The sequence below is a fragment of the Pygocentrus nattereri genome, chromosome 11 (assembly GCF_015220715.1).
Source record: "Pygocentrus nattereri isolate fPygNat1 chromosome 11, fPygNat1.pri, whole genome shotgun sequence".
NCBI lineage: Eukaryota > Metazoa > Chordata > Actinopteri > Characiformes > Serrasalmidae > Pygocentrus > Pygocentrus nattereri.
Window position 1 is genome coordinate 2,107,821 of NC_051221.1, and position 23,095 is coordinate 2,130,915.

General features: G+C 40.2%; 1 long non-coding RNA gene and 3 gene segments (V, D, J or C); 1 reads left to right on the forward strand and 3 right to left on the reverse strand.

Moving 5' to 3' along the window:
- The window catches only part of LOC108417185, a 107,605-nt gene extending 94,109 nt beyond the window's left edge, over window positions 1–13,496 (reverse strand). Inside the window, 2 exon segments of the V gene segment in view lie at window positions 13,012–13,315; window positions 13,441–13,496. Coding sequence covers window positions 13,012–13,315; window positions 13,441–13,489 — 353 coding nt within the window.
- The window catches only part of LOC108416138, a 143,147-nt gene extending 126,788 nt beyond the window's left edge, over window positions 1–16,359 (reverse strand). The window contains 2 exon segments of the V gene segment in view: window positions 15,873–16,170; window positions 16,305–16,359. Of these exon segments, the coding sequence occupies window positions 15,873–16,170; window positions 16,305–16,353 (347 nt within the window).
- On the reverse strand, window positions 11,201–12,702 carry LOC119264394. The gene is made up of 2 exons (XR_005131004.1): window positions 12,617–12,702; window positions 11,201–11,877 (listed from the first exon to the last, which is right to left on the reverse strand). It is a non-coding gene; the product is annotated as an uncharacterized LOC119264394 (long non-coding RNA).
- A 269-nt stretch (window positions 16,360–16,628) lies between the features above and the next one.
- LOC119264315 lies at window positions 16,629–18,288 on the forward strand. The segment is given in 3 exon segments: window positions 16,629–16,637; window positions 16,922–17,030; window positions 17,731–18,288. Coding segments are annotated over 3 exon segments (441 nt in total).
- The last annotated feature ends 4,807 nt before the right edge of the window (window positions 18,289–23,095 follow it).

Consider the following 23,095-nt stretch of genomic DNA (forward strand, 5'->3'; position numbering starts at 1 on the left):
CGGTCTGAACTCATATTCATGTGTGTATATGCAGTAGGTCTGAATTCATATTCATGTGTGAATATGCAGTAGGTCTGAATTCATATTCGTGTGTGTATATGCAGTAGGTCTGAACTCATATTCATGTGTGTATATGCAGTAGGTCTGAACTCATATTCATGTGTGAATATGCAGTAGGTCTGAATTCATATTCATGTGTGAATATGCAGTAGGTCTGAATTCATATTCATGTGTGTATATGCAGTCGGTCTGAATTCATATTCGTGTGTGTGTATGCAGTAGGTCTGAATTGATATTTATGTGTGTATATGCAGTAGGTCTGAATTCATATTCATGTGTGTATATGCAGTAGGTCTGAACTCATATTTATGTGTGTATATGCAGTAGGTCTGAACTCATATTCATGTGTGTATATGCAGTAGGTCTGAATTCATATTCATGTGTGAATATGCAGTAGGTCTGAATTCATATTCATGTGTGTATATGCAGTCGGTCTGAATTCATATTCATGTGTGTATATGCAGTCGGTCTGAATTCATATTCGTGTGTGTGTATGCAGTAGGTCTGAATTCATATTTATGTGTGTGTATGCAGTAGGTCTGAATTCATATTCATGTGTGAATATGCAGTAGGTCTGAATTCATATTTATGTGTGTATATGCAGTAGGTCTGAATTCATATTCATGTGTGTATATGCAGTAGGTCTGAATTCATATTTGTGTGTGTATGCAGTAGGTCTGAATTCATATTCATGTGTGAATATGCAGTAGGTCTGAATTCATATTTATGTGTGTATATGCAGTAGGTCTGAATTCATATTCATGTGTGTATATGCAGTAGGTCTGAATTCATATTTATGTGTGTGTATGCAGTAGGTCTGAATTCATATTCATGTGTGTATATGCAGTAGGTCTGAACTCATATTCGTGTGTGTATATGCAGTAGGTCTGAACTCATATTCATGTGTGTATATGCAGTAGGTCTGAATTCATATTCATGTGTGAATATGCAGTAGGTCTGAATTCATATTCATGTGTGTATATGCAGTCGGTCTGAATTCATATTCGTGTGTGTGTATGCAGTAGGTCTGAATTCATATTTATGTGTGTATATGCAGTAGGTCTGAATTCATATTCATGTGTGTATATGCAGTAGGTCTGAACTCATATTCATGTGTGAATATGCAGTAGGTCTGAATTCATATTCATGTGTGTATATGCAGTCGGTCTGAATTCATATTCATGTGTGTATATTCAGTAGGTCTGAACTCATATTCATGTGTGTATATTCAGTAGGTCTGAACTCATATTTATGTGTGTATATGCAGTAGGTCTGAATTCATATTCATGTGTGTATATGCAGTAGGTCTCAACTCATATTCATGTGTGTATATGCAGTAGGTCTGAACTCATATTCATGTGTGTATATGCAGTCGGTCTGAACTCATATTTATGTGTGTATATGCAGTAGGTCTGAATTCATATTCATGTGTGTATATGCAGTCGGTCTGAATTCATATTCATGTGTGTATATGCAGTCGGTCTGAATTCATATTCGTGTGTGTGTATGCAGTAGGTCTGAATTCATATTCATGTGTGTGTATGCAGTAGGTCTGAACTCATATTTATGTGTGTATATGCAGTAGGTCTGAACTCATATTCATGTGTGTATATGCAGTAGGTCTGAATTCATATTCATGTGTGAATATGCAGTAGGTCTGAATTCATATTCATGTGTGTATATGCAGTAGGTCTGAATTCATATTCATGTGTGTGTATGCAGTAGGTCTGAATTCATATTTATGTGTGTATATGCAGTAGGTCTGAATTCATATTCATGTGTGTATATGCAGTAGGTCTGAACTCATATTCATGTGTGAATATGCAGTAGGTCTGAATTCATATTCATGTGTGTATATGCAGTCGGTCTGAACTCATATTTATGTGTGTATATGCAGTAGGTCTGAATTCATATTCATGTGTGTATATGCAGTCGGTCTGAATTCATATTCATGTGTGTGTATGCAGTAGGTCTGAATTCATATTCATGTGTGTGTATGCAGTAGGTCTGAACTCATATTTATGTGTGTATATGCAGTAGGTCTGAACTCATATTCATGTGTGTATATGCAGTAGGTCTGAATTCATATTCATGTGTGAATATGCAGTAGGTCTGAATTCATATTCATGTGTGTATATGCAGTCGGTCTGAATTCATATTCGTGTGTGTATATGCAGTCGGTCTGAATTCATATTCGTGTGTGTGTATGCAGTAGGTCTGAATTCATATTTATGTGTGTATATGCAGTAGGTCTGAATTCATATTCATGTGTGTATATGCAGTAGGTCTGAACTCATATTTATGTGTGTATATGCAGTAGGTCTGAACTCATATTCATGTGTGTATATGCAGTCGGTCTGAATTCATATTCATGTGTGTATATGCAGTCGGTCTGAATTCATATTCGTGTGTGTATATGCAGTCGGTCTGAATTCATATTCGTGTGTGTATATGCAGTAGGTCTGAACTCATATTCGTGTGTGTATATGCAGTAGGTCTGAACTCATATTCATGTGTGTATATGCAGTAGGTCTGAATTCATATTCATGTGTGAATATGCAGTAGGTCTGAACTCATATTCATGTGTGTATATGCAGTCGGTCTGAATTCATATTCGTGTGTGTATATGCAGTTGGTCTGAATTCATATTCGTGTGTGTATATGCAGTAGGTCTGAATTCATATTCGTGTGTGTATATGCAGTAGGTCTGAACTCATATTCGTGTGTGTATATGCAGTAGGTCTATGCAATGGTGATGGTCAGTGTGGTTAGAGAGGGAGTTCAGCTGGAGATTCAGTGCAGTGCTGTGTGTTGATCTTGAGGGAGTTTGGCTGAATGAAGCTGAACATCTGGTGAAAGTGCTGCTCTATTCTGGGAGAAAGAGGACGACTCAGGCCTGTTCATGCAGATCTGAGTTCCACCCCACTGCTCTCTCTCTCTCTCTCTCTCTCTCTCTCTGTCTCTCTCTCTCTCTCTCTCTCTCTCTCTCTCTCTCTGTCTGACTGTTTACTGCTTAAAACTGCTTGTTTGAGTTCAGCTGGGTGGGCTGTGGGGGGCTGGTTTCACTTCTTCCTTTAGTGCTGATAACTCTGGGTGTGTTGTGGTCTTAGGGTTTCAGACCTTTTTAAACCCATCAGGGGATCATTAAGCTCTGCATCAGGTCAGTTCGGTGTGTTAGAGTGAGAATACAGTAATATGTCGAGTGTTCAGTCTCCAAGACTGGAACTGACCAGCACTGTTGGTGAATCCTTGAATATAATCTATGAGAACAAAAGTCAAAAAATCTTGGAAAAAAAACAGTCAACACCAAGTTCACCGAAGTAGCAGAAATATTTGGTAGGACTTCAAAAAATGGATGGAGAAAATCGCATCAGTCCACGTCCAGACATATTTTAGTAACGCTATGCTGCACTAATCAGAAGAATTCTTAGAACTGAGGCTGTGGATTTTACTAATACTTCAAATCTGCTTAATCCAGGTTCTTTAACTTAAAGGGAACAAAGCTAGACCTATTATTCCAAGCAAAGATCTGGTTTGAAAGGCCTTGACCTTAAACTTCAGTCTCACCCTCAAGGTCATCCTCTTAGTTGATCTCAATGGGCCTCATTCACCAAACGTTCTTAGGTAGAAATTTCTTCTTAAACCCACTTACATAGTTTTAATGAAGATTCTATCACCCACCAGTGTTTTATTTGGGATTTGCTCTTTGGTGAGAACAGAATCTGCACACACTCAAGAGCACAGAGGTGAGAACAGTTCTGGGCTTTAAGATCATGTCATGAATCTGAGACTTTCTCTTAGAACCTTCATCAAGAACAAATTTCAGAAAAAACTCATGGGTGAATGAGGCCCATAGACTCGAAACTGTAGCTAGGATACCTGTGATTCATCTACAAAGAGATGGCCAAATCATGGACATGGTGATTTACTCAAATGACCCTTTAACATGCTCTATGAATGTCAGGTCAGGATTTTGTTGGATATGGTCAGGAGGTTCAATCAATTGGACAATCAGGTTTGAGTGTGAATGTCTCTACTCTATTTAAAAGAACAGTGTATGCCATGTCTCAGCCAAAAGAGATTTCTGAGGATCTCAGAAAAACATGTCAGTGTTGATTAGACAGGAAGAAGTTCAAAACATTTTCTGATGAGTTTGTGTTCACAGATCCACTGTCAGACCAATTCAACACCACTGTTATCCTTCACTGGAGTGGTGATCCAACAGAAAATGACTCCATGACTAAGATACATAATATTCTGGCAGATCATGAAGAATCTCAGGATATGTCTGAGAACCTGCAGGCCCTCTTACACTGGGTAATGTCAGAGTTCATGAGTCCATCATCAAGCAAACACTGAAGAGGAAGAGTATGTATGGAATGATAGGATGGAGAAAGCCATTACTCTCCAAGAAGAACATTTCTGCCTGTATAAAGATTCCTGAAGACAACCTGGATGAGCCAGAAGATGACTGAAATAATGACATGTGGATGGAAAATGGATCTTTGTGGCTCAAACAAGAAATAATATTTAATAAAACCGAACACTTCCAGCATAAGAACCATGACTGAACTTAGAAACATGGTGGTGGGAGTATCACAGTTTGGGGCAGTTTGCTGGTATTAGACCAGGACAGCTTGCCATCATTTAATGGAGCTATGAATTCCGGAATGTATCAGTAAGTTTTATAGGAGAATGTTAGGACATTAATCCATGAACTGAACCTCAACAGAAGGTGGTCCTGCAGAAAGACAATGACCCTAAAAACACCAGTTAGTCTATAAAGAACGACTGATGCAGAAGAAATGTTGGAACGACTTGGTCAAAGTCCAGACCTTAATCCAATGGAAATGGTGAGGCAGAACCTGATGTGTGGCATTCATACCAACAAAGTACAGCTGAAACAGTTCTGGAGGAACAGGCCAAGATCCCTCCAAGTCAATGTGTTGGGCTGATCAACACTTACAGAAACTATTTGTTTGAAATAATCTGATCATATTTTTTTGGTCACATGTATGAAGAAATGAAGGGGATCAAAAATGTTCAACACAGGCAGAAACAAGACAGACAGAAGGTCAGGAATGGAAAGAAGTCAAGGACTAGAAGCTTTGAGTCAGGGCAGGTGTCAAGCCTTCTGGTGAAGACGCCTCCCCCACCTGTTCCTTTTTACTCAGATCACTTGAGTCCTTGAACGGCCCAGAGGACTCCAACTCCCATGAATCAGTGGGAGACCAAGTGACTCCTAATCCACATTCACTTCAGCGTTCAGCCTCACTGGAATTCTAAACCATCACACCTGTTTTTATTACAGCTCGTTAGTCAGTATATAAATCTGGGCTTTAGCGTAGAACTTTGTGAAGTATTGCCAACCTTTTTCTTTGTCCACTGAGAGTTCTCTGTTTCCAAGTTATTTCATGTATGGCCTGTTTTTTGTATGTCTGACCTGCCCTTGCTGGTTTGTACGCTGGATCCTGTGTGAGATGTTGGTTTTTGAACTCGTACTGATTTTTGGCTACTCTCTGGATGTCCTGTTTGTTTTGGTTTTCTTGCTCACTGCTTCTGACCCTCGCCTGTTCTGACTATGCCCTCTGTACATCCATCAAAACCTTAAGCAAACAACGTTGTTCTTTTATCTGCGAGCGTCTGATCTGTGTTGACATCGTAACAGCAGGAGGTGCTACTGTTGCTCCTGACAGAAGTTCTACAGGGTAAATACCAATAAAGTCTGGAAACAAATGTGACCCAGTTAGTAAAGAAACTAGAAAAGCGGCTGGTGTCTGAAACAACAAGGATCCAAAGCCTACTTCAAAATCCACTATAAACGGCTTCAAGATATGGATTGTGATGGTCCTGTAGAAGACCATGTAGTGAGGTTCTTCTGAGGGAAGTAATGGGAGTGTAAACAGTGTAATAAGTGCAGTGGGGAATGAAGCTCCAGCTGATTCTCCTGGGCTCTTTATCACAGAGTACAGAGAGTAATGGTGCAGCAGGAACACGACCAGTGAGAAAACCCACAGCAGCGTTCCTGCACACCTCCCAGCTCCACACTCCAGGATCAGTAGTGGGAGTTTTATTGATCAGTGTGGGAGGGTGGAGCTCCAGGAGGCTGCTGGGAGGGGCTGAGGTGGGCTGTGGCTCCCCCTGCTGGTCAGTCTGCCTGTCAGACTGCATGGTGGGTCACTCTGTCTAACAGCACACCAACTGCTGCTGACCACTGTGTCAATCAGGTCCAGTTAGACTCTTGGGAAGTTCTGCACTGTAGGAACACAGAACAACAGTGTAAGTCGTGTAGTGTGAAAGGTGTTGAGAGAGAAAGAGCAGCTTCAAATCAGACTCCAGTGAAAGTGTTGATACTTCAGTGAAATCATGACTGAAGTAGCAGTAAAAGTACAACTGCAGTAAAAAAGTATCAGATCTAAAATCTACTCAAGCTCTGAGTTTCTCTATAGAACTCAGTCCTGAACTGTGAGTTTCAGAGCTGGACCTCCAGTTCAGGTCATTAATGTCAAAACTCCATCATAAATGAATAAATAACAGGAACATTGATCTGCTGTAGATGTTAAATGTTGAGTGGACAGGATTAATTTGGATTAAATCACATGAAAAGGTCTAGGTTGTGAGATTAGCACCTCTAAGGGGTTTATAATGTAATGTTAGCGCTAAGCTAACGGAGCTGCACATGAAGATTTTATAACAGCTCTAATTAAATTAACCTTGATCTTCAAAGCTTATAACAGACATAGTTTACATGTTTTTACTGTCTGTGTTTAAGTTGTACAGACACTTCAGTAAAGATCTGAACTTAATGGCTAAATCTGAATATTATTGAAGAGCCTGAATTTCTGCTGAACTGAACTGGCTTTACTCAATAAATAACTTGAATGAATAAATGCATCATATAAAGTATTGATTATAGAAAATAAACTATGTTTTACAGTGAACTCACCTCTGAATATGATCTCCTACTAAAAACTGATGAGTGTGAGAGTGAAGTCTCTGTGCAGCTGGACTGAGGGGGGTTTTTGTACACCTACTAAACACTGTGGGAACAGGTGTGTGCTACTGATATAATGAAAACTCTGACAGTAATAATCTCCTGCATCTTCAGTCTGGACATTACTGATGGTCAGAGTGAAGTCAGATCCAGATCCACTGCCACTGAAACGAGCTGGAATACCTGACTGTCTACTGGTAGCATAGTAGATCAGGAATTTAGGAGCTTCTCCAGGTTTCTGCTGATACCACGCTAGATAGTGATATGTGCTCCAAGCATACACTGCAGTGCTGGTTCTACAGCTGATGGTAACTGAGTCTCCTGGAGAAACAGTTTTCACTGCTGGAGTCTGAGTCACAGTCACCTGACCACTGGATCCTGAGAAAGTAAAGAAAAAAACGATGAAAACATTAAAAGAAATATTGTATAAAATGTAAAATACAACAAAATGTACATCAAACAGGACAGAAATAAATTTACACAAAGATAAATGAGTGAGTCACCTTGAGTCCAGAGGGTCAGTGTCCAGATGAAGATGGAGACCAAAGCCATGGTTGCTGTGGGTGAAGTTTGTGGGGCAGCAGCTCTCAGTCATGAAGTGTTAAACTCACAGGACTATAAACACTAGCAGAGCACTGAAGCGTGGGCTGATCAAGCAAAGTGGAGCCTCTATGGAAATGGACTCACCAAACACCTCCATAATAAACACGTCTGATTATTCAGATCTGATTAAAAAGTATCAGCTCAGTTCTGTTCATTCAGTGTTAGACGTTCATTTCTAAACCTCATCAATAGTTGATGAGTGTAGAAGAGCTCAGGTTGAACAGTGAGGAGTGATGGAGGTTTATGTACAATGACTTCACTGAAATGTAGCACTGTGGTTCTCTTTCAGTGGAGGAACCAAACTCACTGTGAAAAGAGACTTTTATTCTATTTAAACAGGAGATTCATTTAATCCCCTCATTATCAGCTGCAGATCATGATGACCAGCTGGTCTGAGGTCAGTGAGGTTCTCCTGGATGAAGACATTCACAGGTTTTAATGAGAGGTTTGAACTGTTTCTATGACACTTCATCTGATGGTAGTTAGATTAGGAGTTAGGAAAGTTCTAGTTGTTCCACTGTGGAAAGAGGAACCAGTGAATGTTCTCCAGTGCTAGAACGCATTAGTGCTGCTGCATAGTTTCCAGTTCTTTTGAGTTCAGTCTGAGTTCTTTACTGTGATGAATGGTGATGGTCAGTGTTGTTAGAGAGGGAGTTCAGCTGGAGATTCAGTGCAGTGCTGTGTGTTGATCTTGAGGGAGTTTGGCTGAATGAAGCTGAACATCTGGTGAAAGTGCTGCTCTATTCTGGGAGAAAGAGGACGACTCAGGCCTGTTCATGCAGATCTGAGTTCCACCCCACTGCTCTCTCTCTCTCTCTCTCTCTGTCTCTCTCTCTCTCTCTCTCCCTCTCTCTCTCTCTCTCTCTCTCTGTCTGACTGTTTACTGCTTAAAACTGCTTGTTTGTGTTCAGCTGGGTGGGCTGTGGGGGGGCTGGTTTCACTTCTTCCTTTAGTGCTGCTTCGTAGTCGTAGTGTCTCGTCCCTCATTAAACTCATCAGGTAATTCTAAAGCCCTTCATGGGTTTAGTCCAGTGTGCTGGACTAAGACTACAAAAGTATGAGGACTGTAGAGCGTTCAGGGCTGGAACTGAGAACCAGTGTGAGGAACCTTTGAGAATAAACTACTGAACTGTCAGGCAGGTAAAGGACTGTGAGAGGAGAGATCCACTGATGCTGCTCCAAAGCCTTTATTTCTCCAAGCTGAGAACTTTCCACCACAGCACAGCAGCTCACGGCTCAGAGCTCCACTCATTCATTAGCTTGTGTGGTCTGAAATAAACTAGAGTGGAATAAACAGCACAGCAGTTTAAGGAGTCTAGAGAATTAACTCCTCCCCTTCAAGCAGTAATGAAGTCCACACTACTGTTTAAGACTCATCACAGGCTTTAACTACAAGTCCACCATCTCCAACGTCTCTGTTTAACTTAGACAACAGCGCCTCCTTGTGGGGGAAGCGGGTCTCTTTTCACTGACGGGACTCCGGTCACTAGAAAGGCTGCCGCTCTGCTTTCACAGTGAACAGACGTGGTACATAAACAGGGCAGCATCACCAAATAAAGAGGAATTCTCTGTGTTAGAGCTGCAGTTGAGAGATAATCCTGTACCTAATAAACATCAGGCTGATCTGTGACCTCATGACCCTGCACTACTCCATAAACACTGGTGTTATTCAGGTCTCAGTGAACTCACACAGTAAGTATGTAAGACCTGTTTTATCCCTTCAGGTCACTTTATTAATTAAGGCCCAGTCCCATTTCTTATTTCTACCCCTACCCCTTGTTTTTGAGGGTAACCCTCCCTCTTGAGACGGCGTTAGAAGGGCTAGTGGTTGAAATCTTCCCCCTATGAAATGGGACGACCCTTCAAGCACCAGAGACGTCATCAGTCGTCTGCTTTATTTTAGAAAGCACTGGTCATTCTCTGCTCGGAGCCGGACGAGCGGTCTGGTGTCAGGAAGCACTTACAGCAGATGTCCGGTCTGCCATAAATGCACCAAAGAGTGCAGGGTTGATGCTCCCAATTACTTACAGACTGAAATAAATCAATCAAACAGGCCGTTATCAGTTTTTCCTTTGGTGGATTCTTTCTTTGTTGTGTTGTGTTTATGGTTTGCTCTTTGCTTTATTTATTTTTTAAGATCAGTGAAAGTTAAATAACTGATCATCAAGCTGAGAAGAATCATTTGTAAAATGTGAGACATTATTCTTCTTTGAACTTAGTTAGATGATTGATGAACATAATATTTTAAGGTAGTCCTGTTTATTTTATAAGTAATTGAATAAAAAACTCCGACAGTAAAGTTACTGGGTAGTTTATTATAGTTCGTCTGCTATTGTGCAGCAGTAGATGTTCAATGTTGCTGTGAAAAGTCAGAAGACTTCTTCAGGGTTAAGAACTGTTTGATTTGAGGAGTTTGATTTGAAAGGACTTGCAATAAAGATGTCAAATCAAATTTTGTGTGTTTTCTGTGATAATGTGGACATTCATGAAAACATTTGACATTCTGTGTAACTTGGATACCGCAATGGTCTCTATCCACTGGAATTCCTTGGAGAAATATAAGGAAACACAGTTATTCCAGAGTAACTATGTAAAAGTTCCACTTTATAATAAGTGGACAGTTCCTGTGTAGTTGTTATGTAGGTCCTGTGTAATGGAGTGGTAATATAAACGTTGCTTTGGAGGTGGTACAACACATTTAATTAAGGTCTTTAAAGTTAGATTTTAGGATAAGGGGACGTCTCCTGCACCGTCACATTGCAGAATGGTTTAAAGCTGAAACTGGTTACAGTGTCACGGCGCTAGCAGCATAGATATTATCTAAACGTTAGGAAAGCTGGATGGTCCAGTGTAATAATGTGTTACTGCAAGTTATTCCATACTTTCTTTTACTGCTGGACATGACCAGAACTAAACTGCTGTTCCAGTCTAATTACAAATGTAATTACACTTGTTATTACCCTCATGTAATTACGTGAGTGAGAATAGACTGTTACGACTATCCAGATACACGTGTGTAATTACATGGGGCAAACTGAAGGTGATACACGAGTGTAATTACATGGGGCAAACTGAAGGTGATACACGTGTGTAATTACATGGGGCAAACTGAAGGTGATACACGTGTGTAATTACATGGGGCAAACTGAAGGTGATACACGTGTATAATTACATGGGGCAAACTGAAGGTGATACACGTGTGTAATTACACAACTTGTGCTGCTCTAATCAATTTGTAACAGTGATTAAATCATATGTAGTTACATTGTTGTTACATATGTTATTTATATGTAACTACACAGTTATTATGGACACATAATATAAAGTGGGACCAGACATTCTTTTTGGAAATCATGGACACTGTGTCCTCCGGGACTCAACACTCAAGTACATGAACTAAAATAAATATCAATATAAAATTAACTCCCCTGAGCTTTTTTCAAACCATAATATCTTTACTTTTAGATACGCACAAAGGTCAGTATATGAATCTACATTTTACTGTTTCTTTTTTTCTGTGTTTAACTTCATCATTCAATTCAATTCAATTCAGTTCAACTTTATTGTCATTGTACAATACAGGGTAGTACAGTGTAATGAAACACTATGGGGCGACTTTTCCAGTGCAGTAATAAGAGATGCATAGTAAACAGGGCAGAGACTAAAGACACTAAAAGACAGACAGAATGTGCGGTCAGTAGGTTCAGGTGTCGAACGTAGACAAGATGTGCGTAGGCGAGTGTTATAGGTGTCCTGGACGTATAGACAGTTAGTGCATAGTCAGATATTCAAGTGTATCAGGTATATAGACAGAAATGTGCTGGTGAACTGCAGTCCAGTAAATGCAGAAGTACTAGTGGTGTAAACAGTGGTCAGTATATAAAGTCTACAGTGCAGGTACAGAGGAGCAGCATAACGTTCAGGTAACATCTTAAATAAACAGTTACAGTATAAATATTTACATATACTAGAAATAAGGCTTAGCCAGAGATGAAGTGCACAGCATACAGTCCTCAAACTGGTGGAGCTCAGTGTGTAGAGGGCTGGGTGGTCAGGCTGGTCAGTAACAGCGCTGCCAGTCACAACATTTATGCTGTTTTTAGATTGGGAACATCTTTGACTTCAGAGTCAGACTCCATAGTGGATCACTTCAACAGCACACCAGCTGCTGCTGACCACTGTGTCCATCAGGTCCAGTTAGACTCTGGGGAAGTTCTGCACTGTAGGAACACAGAACAACAGTGTAAGTCGTGTAGTGTGAAAGGTGTTGAGAGAGAAAGAGGAGCTTCAAATCAGACTCCAGTGAAAGTGTTGATACTTCAGTGAAATCATGACTGAAGTAGCAGTAAAACTATAAATTAAATAGGAGTAAATAAAAAGATCAGATCCAAAATATATCAGAACTCTGAGTTTCTCTATAGAACTCAGTCCTGAACTGTGAGTTTTAGAGCTAGACCTCCAGTTCAGGTCATTCCTGTAGAAAATCAGTCATAAATAAATAAATAAATCAATAACAGGAACAGTGATCTGCTGTAGACGTTGAATGTTGAGGGGACAGGATTCATTTGAATCAGTTCATGTGGACGTCTAGTTTAGCACATCTAAGCGGTTTGTAATGTAATGTTAGCTCCAAGCTAACGGTGGTGCACATGTAGAGTTTTATAGCAGCTCTGACTTAAACTCAGATGTTCAAAGCTTATAACAGACATTCTGTTTCCATAGTTTAGTGTTTCAGTTTTACAGAGAATTCAGTAAAGATCTGAACTTCATGTCTGTCTCTGAACATTACTGGAGGAGTCTGAAGGTCTTCATGCTGTAAAATTTGAGTGAACTGGTTTTACTGAAATAAACACTCTAAATGTGTTATTTCAACTGAATGAGGCCAGAAAAGATGATTGTTACCACATGAAGTAATTATTTGAGATTAAACAGATGAATTACTGTTTACAGTCTACTCACCTCTGAATATGATCTCCTACTAAAGTTGATGAGTCTGAGTTTGTTGAAGGACTTCTTCAGGGACTCCCTCTTTCTCAGGACTGAGAGAAACATCCATTTCATAATCTGTCCAGATCCTTATAATAAACTTTAGAATAAATGAGACTGGAGCTGAACTCTACAGCTAGTTCCAGACCTGTGGAGATCAGGAAATAAACCCCTAAAATCACAAAGCATTTCCAGTCTAATGAACAGAAGAACAAACTCCATCTAAAGTCCTGATTTCCACAGAGTGTGTTATTGTGTGTGTCCATCCTCCCCCTCAGCACCTGCAGTAGAGTCCAGCTGCAGCAGTGCAGTCTCTGTGCAGCTGGACTGAGGGGGGTTTTTGTACACCTACTAAACACTGTGGGAACACATCACCACTGTGATAACTCTGACAGTAGTAATCTCCTGCATCTTCAGTCTGGACATTACTGATGGTCAGAGTGAAGTCAGATCCAGATCCACTGCCACTGAAACGAGCTGGAACACCTGACTGTCTACTGTTAGTCAAGTAGATCAGGAGTTTAGGAGCTTCTCCAGGTTTCTGCTGATACCAGGATAGATAGTTATTGTTATATACTGCAGGGCTGGTTCTACAGCTGATGGTAACTGATTCTCCTGGAGAAACAGTTTTCACTGCAGGAGTCTGAGTCACAGTCACCTGACCACTGGATCCTGAAAATTAAAAGAAAAAAAGGATGAAAACATTAAAAGAAATATTGTATGAAACGTAAAATACAACAAAATGTAAATCAAACAGGACAGAAATTAATTTACACAAAGATAAATGAGTGAGTGACCTTGAGTCCAGAGGGTGAGCGTCCAGATGAAGATGGAGACCAAAGTCATGGTTGCTGTGGGTGAAGTTTGTGGGGCAGCAGCTCTCAGTCATGAAGTGTTAAACTCACAGGACTATAAACACTAGCAGAGCACTGAAGCATGGGCTGATCATGCAAAGTGGAGTCTCTATGGAAATGGACTCACCAAACACCTCCATAATAAACACGTCTGATTATTTAGATCTGATTAAAAAGTATCAGCTCAGTTCTGTTCATTCAGTGCTAGACGTTCATTTCTAAAGCTCATCAATAGTTGATGAGTGTAGAAGAGCTCAGGGTGAACAGTGAGGAGTGATGGAGGTTTATGTACAATGACTTCACTGAAATGTAGCACGGTGGTTCTCTTTCAGTGGAGGAACCAAACTCACTGTGAAAAGAGACTTTTATTCTATTTAAACAGGAGATTCATTTAATCCCCTCATTATCAGCTGCAGATCATGATGACCAGCTGGTCTGAGGTCAGTGAGGTTCTCCTGGATGAAGACATTCACAGGTTTTAATGAGAGGTTTGAACTGTTTCTACTCAGTTTGGCTGAATGAAGCTGAACATCTGGTGAAAGTGCTGCTCTATTCTGGGAGAAAGAGGACGACTCAGGCCTGTTCATGCAGATCTGAGTTCCACCCCACTGCTCTCTCTCTCTCTCTCTCTCTCTCTCTCTCTCTCTCTCTCTGTCTGACTGTTTACTGCTTAAACTGCTTGTTTAGTTCAGCTGGGTGGGCTGTGGGGGGGCTGGTTTCACTTCTTCCGTTTGGTGCTTCTGCAAACCCTTTTAAACTTTGTTTTACAGTTCATCAAATTTTCCTTGAAAACATCCAAACTGAAGAACAAACAGCTGCTGTTAATTATCTTCACTCAGTTCTCATCTTTCTCCAATCTGTCTTTGGTACTGTGAACCACCAGCTGCTGTATTTATCCTACCGGTCTGTAACATTGAATCTATAACATTAAAGACTCTTTCTCTACACAAGACTGTGGGCTTTTTCTCCTTTGGTCACTCATTTGTTTTGGTGTCATAAAGCTGTCATAGTCCTGTGATTATCAGCCTGGATGCATGTTTTATTCTTGCTAAGTACAGATCGACTAAGACCACAGTCAGTCCATGATCATCAAACCACACTGTTCTAACGATCATATCTTAGTCTAATGCTGAACCCACTGTTGTGTATGTAAACATAATTAGTGCTGATCTCATTTCATTATCATTGCTATGTAGAAACCCAGCTGTACTTCATCTAATCATCACCTTGGACTGATTCTTCATAACCAGCTCTGATCACATGACATCTGTTATCAGATCCTGAGGATTTCTACGACATGAACCAGAATTTTTTATTTTATTTTATTTATTTATTATTTATTTAACCAGGAAGGCCCTACTGAGATACACTGTCTCTTCTGTCAGGGAGTCCTGATGAAACTGAGCAGCTAAAATGAGATGAAAAGGTCTCATTCCAGAAAAGAGGACTTCATTTACATCTTAGTCATTTCCAGACTTGATTACTGAAATTTTCATCTTGCTGACTTTCTTTCATACACCTTTTCTCTTCTACAGAGGATGCAGAATGCTTCAACTGATCAAGTTCACGAATTCCCGGCTTCACATGTCCTCTGCACCTGAATTCATAATAACACACTCACACGCTAACTTCAGATCTCCTGATCCCTGCCCTGCCCTTCCCTGAGATCCAAGAAAGGCATGAGGTCATTTCTCAACGCTTCACCGTCCACGTCTCTCAGTGGTTACACTTTCTCTGAGCCCTTCTTCTGTGGGCTGAAGACTTAGTGCTTCACTAAATTCCTCAGACCACTGTTGAATTTATTGTTTACTTATTAAAAATTAAGATACTTTAAAATTTGTCCTTATTTAACAAGATCAAGCTTTGATAGGACTTGATTTTTAGGTTATACACTTTAGAGACTATCTGGGTACTTTGTGTTGAATTGACCTCCACTGTAATGAAAGGGAGTGTGCTAAAAAAAATAATATGGAACATATTATTATTATTATTATTATTATTAATATTATTATTATTACTATTAAGGTTGGATGATACTATAACTTCAGACACAATCTGTGGGAGATTTTTGTCTCTTCACTACTTTGAAGTAGAACTAATAATATCCATGAGTTTGTAGATATTTGAAGGTAATCTTTATAAAAGATGTGCTGAGTGTGTTTTGTGAGATGTTCCATCTCCTGCTGAAGATCATGTTCCACAGTGAGGAGAACCCCCCAAAGAGAGAACAGTGCTCACTACTGTAGTGTTTGGGAGTTGATGAGTTCAGCTGAGTGCAGCTTTAGCAGCTGTTCTCAGATCAGTGAGAGTTTCTGAGTCAGAGCAGTTCCTCTACAGCTGAGGGAGGTTTTTGTATTGCGCTCTAACACTGTGTTAACGGAGTGTAGCCACCCTGCTGACAGTAATAATCTCCTGCATCTTCAGACTGAACTCCACTGATCTTTAGAGAATAATCAGATCCAGATCCACTCCCACTGAAACGATCTGGAACACCAGACTGACGATAAGTAGCACCATAGATCAGGAGTTTAGGAGCTTCTCCAGGTTTCTGCAGATACCAGGCGAGATAGTTGCTGATGCTCTGACTGGATCTGCAGCTGATAGTAACAGAGTCTCCTGGTGAAACAGTCTGAGATCCTGGAGTCTGAGTCATAATTATGTCTCCAAATGACCCTAAAGAAACAAAAATACAGAGAAAAACAAGTCAGAACATTTCAGAACATCCTCTTTTACTTTTACTTCAGCTGTGATCAAAAAGATAAATGAGTTAATGCAGCTCCTCAGAACTGAACCCCTGATATTTTTACCTTGAGTCCAGAGGGTGAGAGTCCAGATGAAGATGGAGACCAAAGTCATGGTTGCTGTGGGTGAAGTTTGTGGGGCAGCAGCTCTCAGTCATGAAGTGTTAAACTCACAGGACTATAAACACTAGCAGAGCACTGAAGCGTGGGCTGATCATGCAAAGTGGAGCCTCTATTAGAAGTGAAATATTCCCTTTAATGTCCAGCAGAGGGCGCTCTCTTATTGTGCAGTTGTAACTGTCTCTGCCTTTCATTTGAGGGTCTCTGCAGCTACGACTGCCACCCAGTCTGTCTGGATCAGGGCTGGAGGACTTTTTGGTGGAGGAAACAATGAAAACAGTAAGAACCTTTTCATCTAAAACTTTTAGAAGAACTTTTATCTAGAACATTTTCTACCAATTTAAAACTGTATATTTATTGTTTAGGAAGTTCAGTTCGTCTGTTTTGTAAATCCTAAAGAACCAAGCGAGTCCTCAGTTTGGATATTTCACTGCTTATAAAATAGTCCTTGTTGGGAATAAAAGGCAGAACGTGTGCAGATCTACAGTGTGTAGTTTATTCCATTATTAGATGATTGTAGAACCCATTAATATTGTATTATAGGTCAGAAATAGTGCGTGTAGAGGCTGAAGAGAGCGGCGTGTTTAGAGCAGGAGGTTTTTGTACAGCCAGTAAACCAGTTTGTATCACTGTGGTGGACTTTTGGTGGAGGAACCAAACTGTCAGTTGGAAGTAAGTCCACTTTTCCTCCTTATTCAAAAGGAATCTTTTATTAAAATGATTATGGATCAACAGTACAGACGTACTTGATGTTCTTCTAAATCAGTTCTGATCCAAATTTGAATGTATTTCATTAGAACTTGGCTGAAGTGTGGCGAGCGTGGAGCTTTAGGCTTTACCACGAGCTCCTGTTTCTGAACTGGATTTCTTTTCTTTAAAACACTAATATTTCCTAAAGGTTTCCTGTGAAGTGTTCAGTAATGACATTTCTTTAAAAAGATCAGATGTAGAGCTGGATTGTAGTGTCAGTGTTGGGCTCCATTACAGCAGTTCTGTCTCCATCTGGAAGCCACAATGTGGAGGTTATTATGAGCAGCGTTTTCTGCTCTAAAGCTTTGAAGCCATCGTACATGGAGACTGCAGCTCCATTTATTTAGGGATTATTTATTGTTTTGGAGGAAATAAAATCATGTTCCATTTCAAATTTCCCATCACAGGATGTGCAGAATGTCCGAGTTTTACTAAGTGAAATTCAGTAATATTTTCTAATGTAAATGGAAATGAAGTGCAGCTATGAATGTGATTGGAAATATGAGTTTGTGTGTGAAACGGTTGAGTTTAAGGTTGTAATTAGAGTTGATTTTTAATGCATCACTGAACTCAGTTGTGCTCTGTTAGAAATAAGGGAAATGAAACTGTGTGTGTGTCCTAGGTGTGGCCGCGCCCACCCTCACGGTCCTGCCCCCCTCCAGCGTGGAGCTGCAGCAGGGGAAGGCCACACTCGTGTGTTTGGCCAACAAGGGCTTCCCCTCAGACTGGAGGCTGAGCTGGAAGGTGGACGGGAGCAGCTGGAGCTCGGGGGTTAGCCAGAGCCCCGGGCTTCTGCAGAAGGACAATGGCCTCTACAGCTGGAGCAGCACCCTGACCCTCCAGGAGGACCAGTGGCTAAAGAAGACAGTGACCTGTGAGGCCACCAAGGACTCCCAGCCTGCTGTCAGCCAAACCCTGAGGAGAGAGCAATGCACTGGGCAGTGAGCGTCCACGCGTGTGTTGGAGCTGCTAGAGCTCCTCTTGATCTTCAGTGAGCTCAAACATGGCTCTGCTTAATGCTCTGATCTTCATCTCATCACTTCATCGTCAAGATTCAGTAGCGTTTCAGTATTAATGTCTAAATATCTAAATATCATGTAAACTTTTCTTTGATGTTTAGTTTAATGCAAATAAATCTGTTCATTTCTGTTGTCAAAATAAAGCATTTAGATCAGAAACACTTCAGTGTCATGTCTCCAATTTTTAGGATTTACTGTAATAAAATGCTTTAATTGACAATGATGTTTTTTCTCTGACTAGAAATGTCTCTAAATAGAGCCTTTATAGGAATTAATCAGTTTTAAAACAAATAAAAAAAACTAAAAGAACAAAAGAAATAAACAATTAAATAAATATCTAAGTATTTCGGTAATATATCAGTGAATGATGGAGTTCCATGTCTAGTGATGAAACTCCAATCAAAATATCTTAAATAATTATTAACATTTATATAATTTAATGAATCTGCCAGCAGCTTTCATTAATCTGAGCGCACTGATACGTTACACTGACTCACACGATCAGATGTTTATTAATCTATTTATTCATTCAGAATGTGTTTATTATTGTCACTCATTCATTAAAGTGAGCTGCTGTTTTTTTAGCGTTCTGCACAATAAAATTAAAACAGTAAACTGATGAAAATAAAGCAGCTCACAGTTCATAACAGCACTGGTCTTTTAATGTTAACACTACATCACTGATTACTCCATTTTTAATTATTTAAATATTCATTAATCTTTGAATTTTTTAATTTTTACTAATCAATGAATCATTTAGCAGTTAGTGACTGTGCTCACTGATAACTGATAGTCCAGTTTGTTCTTAGTTCATAGCTCATCTGTTAATAACTGGTGCTTATTAAACTGTAATAAACTGATGAGTGTGTTGACTCACATAAAGAAGTCACTAGTTCATACACAGTCAGAAAGAAAAGGTACGACACTGGGACTGGGGCAGTACCCCTCTTGTCACTGTGGTGGTACCCTCAGGGGTACATCTCAGTACCTTTAGCCAGGGAACATAACGGAACCATAATCCACTGAAATTGTTGGACTGACTGATTGACCCCACTGCTCTCTCTCTCTCTCTCTCTCTCTCTCTCTCTGTCTCTCTCTCTCTCTCTCTCTCTCTCTCTGTCTCTCTCTCTCTCTCTCTCTCTCTCTCTCTCTCTCTCTCTCTCTCTCTGTCTCTCTCTCTGTCTCTCTCTCTCTCTCTCTCTCTGTCTCTCTCTCTGTCTCTCTCTCTCTCTGTCTCTCGCTCTCTCTCTCTCTCTCTTTCTCTCTCTCTCTCTCTCTCTCTCTCTCTCTCTCTGTCTCTCTCTCTCTCTCTCTCCTTCTCTCTCTCTCTCTCTCTCTCTCTCTGTCTCTCTCTGTCTCTCTCTCTCTCTCTCTCTCTCTCTGTCTCTCTCTCTCTCTCTCTCTCTCTGTCTGACTGTTTACTGCTTAAAACTGCTTGTTTGTGTTCAGCTGGGTGGGCTGTGGGGGGCTGGTTTCACTTCTTCCCTTAGTGCTGCTGATGACCATCAGTGTGTCAGTCAAATAATAACCTGTTTTATTTCTACAGCACCTTTATTAAACTCAAAGCAGGTAACAGTGAAACAGAACGAGTGCAGAAACAAACAGAAAGAGCTCTAACATACAGGAGAAGAGCATCAGCTCCATCTGAATGAACATGTAAAGGGAGGTAAAGCACTGAGTGAACAGGGGGGTTTGAGATGTGTGTTAAAGACAGAGATAGAGGGGAGTTCCAGAGGTTTGGAGCTGTTCCACTAAATTCTCTCCCACTGACTGAGGACAGTCTGATTCACTCTAATCAGACCAGCTCCAGAAGACCTGAGTGTCCGAGCTGGCGTGTAGAGATGGAGGAGGTCAGTAAGGTATGAAGGTCAAGGCCATGTATGTCTGTGAAGGTCATGAGCAGCAGCCTGTATTGACCACACAAAGGGGCAGATAAGCAGTGCAGGTTATGGAGAGCAGGTGTGATGAGGGCAGAGTGCTTAGTGTGAGTGAGGACTCCAGCTGCTGAGTTCTGAACAGACTGGTATTTAGGGAGGAGTTTAACTGGGAGTCCACTAAGAAGGTCATTACAGTAATGAAGGTGGAACTGATAAAGATCTAATCTACATTTCTGCAGCACTGCTGATAATCATGGGGTGGAGTCTGGAGATATGAGGAAGGTGGTGGAAGACAGTCTGGATCAGTGAGATAATATGGGATTCAGAGGTGAGTGAGGAATCAAATATGACACCATGATCATGAAGAGTTTGGGAGGGTTTTATCTGAACTCATCAACGTCTAAAATTATTTCAGAGAGGGAGCTGACAAAAGTATTCAGGGCAGATATTAATGTATCAGTCTTTTATGTGTTGAATTCAAAGAAACTCTCACCCAAATATTAATATCACAGATAAAGATGGTTAGAGAGGGAGGGGCTTGTGGAGAGGGGTCTTGGGCGGCTCATATACATTTGAGTATCATCAGTGCAACAATAAAAAACTGAGTCAATACTGAAATAAACATATACATTAAGAAGAGAAGGTGGCCCAGAACACAACCCTGGGGTACACCTTGAGCAACAGGAGCAGTGGAAGATTTGTGTTGTTTTATAGTCTTCACCAGAGATGGGCACTTATTAGTTATATTTACTCAATTACATATACTAAGTAAAATAATGACAGATTTGTACTCTCCTGAGTATTTTCATATCATAATGCATGTACTTTTACTGAAGTATATTAATGAGTAAACTACGTTTTACTGAGTTATACTTTGCCATTAATATTTACTAATTCCTTTGGGTTTAATTTGAGAATATTTTATTGTTGGCAACATCAGTGGTACTTTATTTTGGGTGGTTCTTTTAGATAAAATAAACAACAGACACTTACTAACATATCAGCAACGTGTCAATCATGGAAGAGCAGTGAATACATTGAGTAGAATATCAAGAGACTTTTGATTCACTGTGTAAGTAAAAATTGTTTATAATCTGCTGAATTCAGTTGTTTTTCCCTTTATTTGTTGTCCAAGTTTATATGTGTAGGTGTTTAATCTGAGAGGAACTGAACATTAACAGGTTTAATACAGACACTCAACACCCTCAACAAGCAGTAACAGACACACTGACATTATTCTGTACCTGGAGCTTCACCAGATTAGGCTTGGGTTATGGTTTGGGTTAGAATCAGAGCCAGAGTGAGAGTTAGGATTAGGGCTAGGGTGAGGGTTAGGATTAGGTTTGGAGTTGAGGTTAAGGTTAGGATTAGGGCCAGTGTGAGGGTTAGGATTAGGTTTGGAGTTGAGGTTAAGGTTAGGATTAGGGCTAGGGTGAGGGTTAGAATTAGGAAAGGAGTTGAGGTTACGGTTAGGGTTAGGATTAGGGCTAGGGTGAGGGTTAGAATTAGGTTTGGAGTTGAGGTTAAGGTTAGGATTAGGGCCAGGGTGAGGGTTAGAATTAGGTTTAGAGTTGAGGTTAAGGTTAGGATTAGGGCCAGGGTGAGGGTTAGAATTAGGTTTGGAGTTGAAGTTAAGGTTAGGATTAGGGCTAGGGTGAGGGTCAGAATTAGGTTTGGAGTTGAAGTTAAGGTTAGGATTAGGGCCAGGGTGAGGTTTAAAATTAGGCTCTGAGTTGAGGTTAAGGTTAGGATTAGGGTCAGGGTGAGGGTTAGAATTAGGTTTGGAGTTGAGGTTAAGGTTAGGATTAGGGCCAGGGTGAGGGTTAGAATTAGGTTTGGAGTTGAGTTTAAGGTTAGGATTAGGGCTAGGGTGAGGTTTAATATTAGGCTCTGAGTTGAGGTTAAGGTTAGGATTAGGGAAACATTACTTGGAAAAAGTCTGGTTCCATTGACTTACATAAAAAGTCAAGTAGGTTTTTTCCTTCTCCTGTAAAGGTACAGTTTTGGAGATACAAGGTTTCGTTTGACAGCAGTCATAAGAAATGTATAAACATTACAACTGCACGTCATTTAGCTCAGTGTCTTCAGACGCCTTACTGCTACTTCACTGATATGTTGGGGATTTGTTACTGATACTCTGTTAAAACACTATTAATCCTCAATAAAGACCAGATAAAATAAAGTGTTACCACAGCATCTGTACAGCTTTGTGATTGGTGACATCTCTGACTTTGGACTCAGACCCCAGGGTGGATCCAGTTAGACTCTTGGGAAGTTCTGCACTGTAGGAACACAGAACAACAGTGTAAGTCGTGTAGTGTGAAAGGTGTTGAGAGAGAAAGAGCAGCTTGAAATCAGAATCCAGTGAAAGTGTTGATACTTCAGTGAAATCATGCCATTAATGTAAAAATTCAGAAAAAAATGATCTGCTGTAGATGACAAATATTAACTGAATGTGATTAATCTGAATTAAATCACATTAAAAGAGGATCTTGTGATTAGGACCTCTACGGGGTTTGTACTGTAATGTTAGCAGCAAATTAAAGGTGGTCCAGATGAAAATTTCATAGCAGCTCTGACTTAAAAACAGATGTTCAAAGCTGATAACAGACGATCTGTTTACATGTTTACTGTGTTTCAGTTTTACAGTGACGTCTTCAGAAAAATCTAAACTTAATATCTGTCTCTGAACATCACTGGAGGAGCCTGAATGTCTTCATGTGGAAAAAACAACTGAACTTGTATTAATCAAACAAATACTTTAAATTATCAAAAGTTCTGTTGAATAAAACCAGAGAAACTGCTTTTTACCACCTACTAAATCTTTAGGCTGGAGGGAATATTGTTTACAGTCTACTGACCTCTGAATATGATCTCCTACTAAAAGCTGATGAGTCTGAGTTTGTTGAAGGACTTCTTCAGGGACTCCCTGTTTCTCAGGACTGAGAGAAACATCCATTTCATAATCTGTCCAGATCCTTATAATAAACTTTAGAATAAATGGGACTGGAGCTGAACTCTACAGCTAGTTCCAGACCTGTGGAGATCAGGAAATAAACCCCTAAAATCACAAAGCATTTCCAGTCTAATG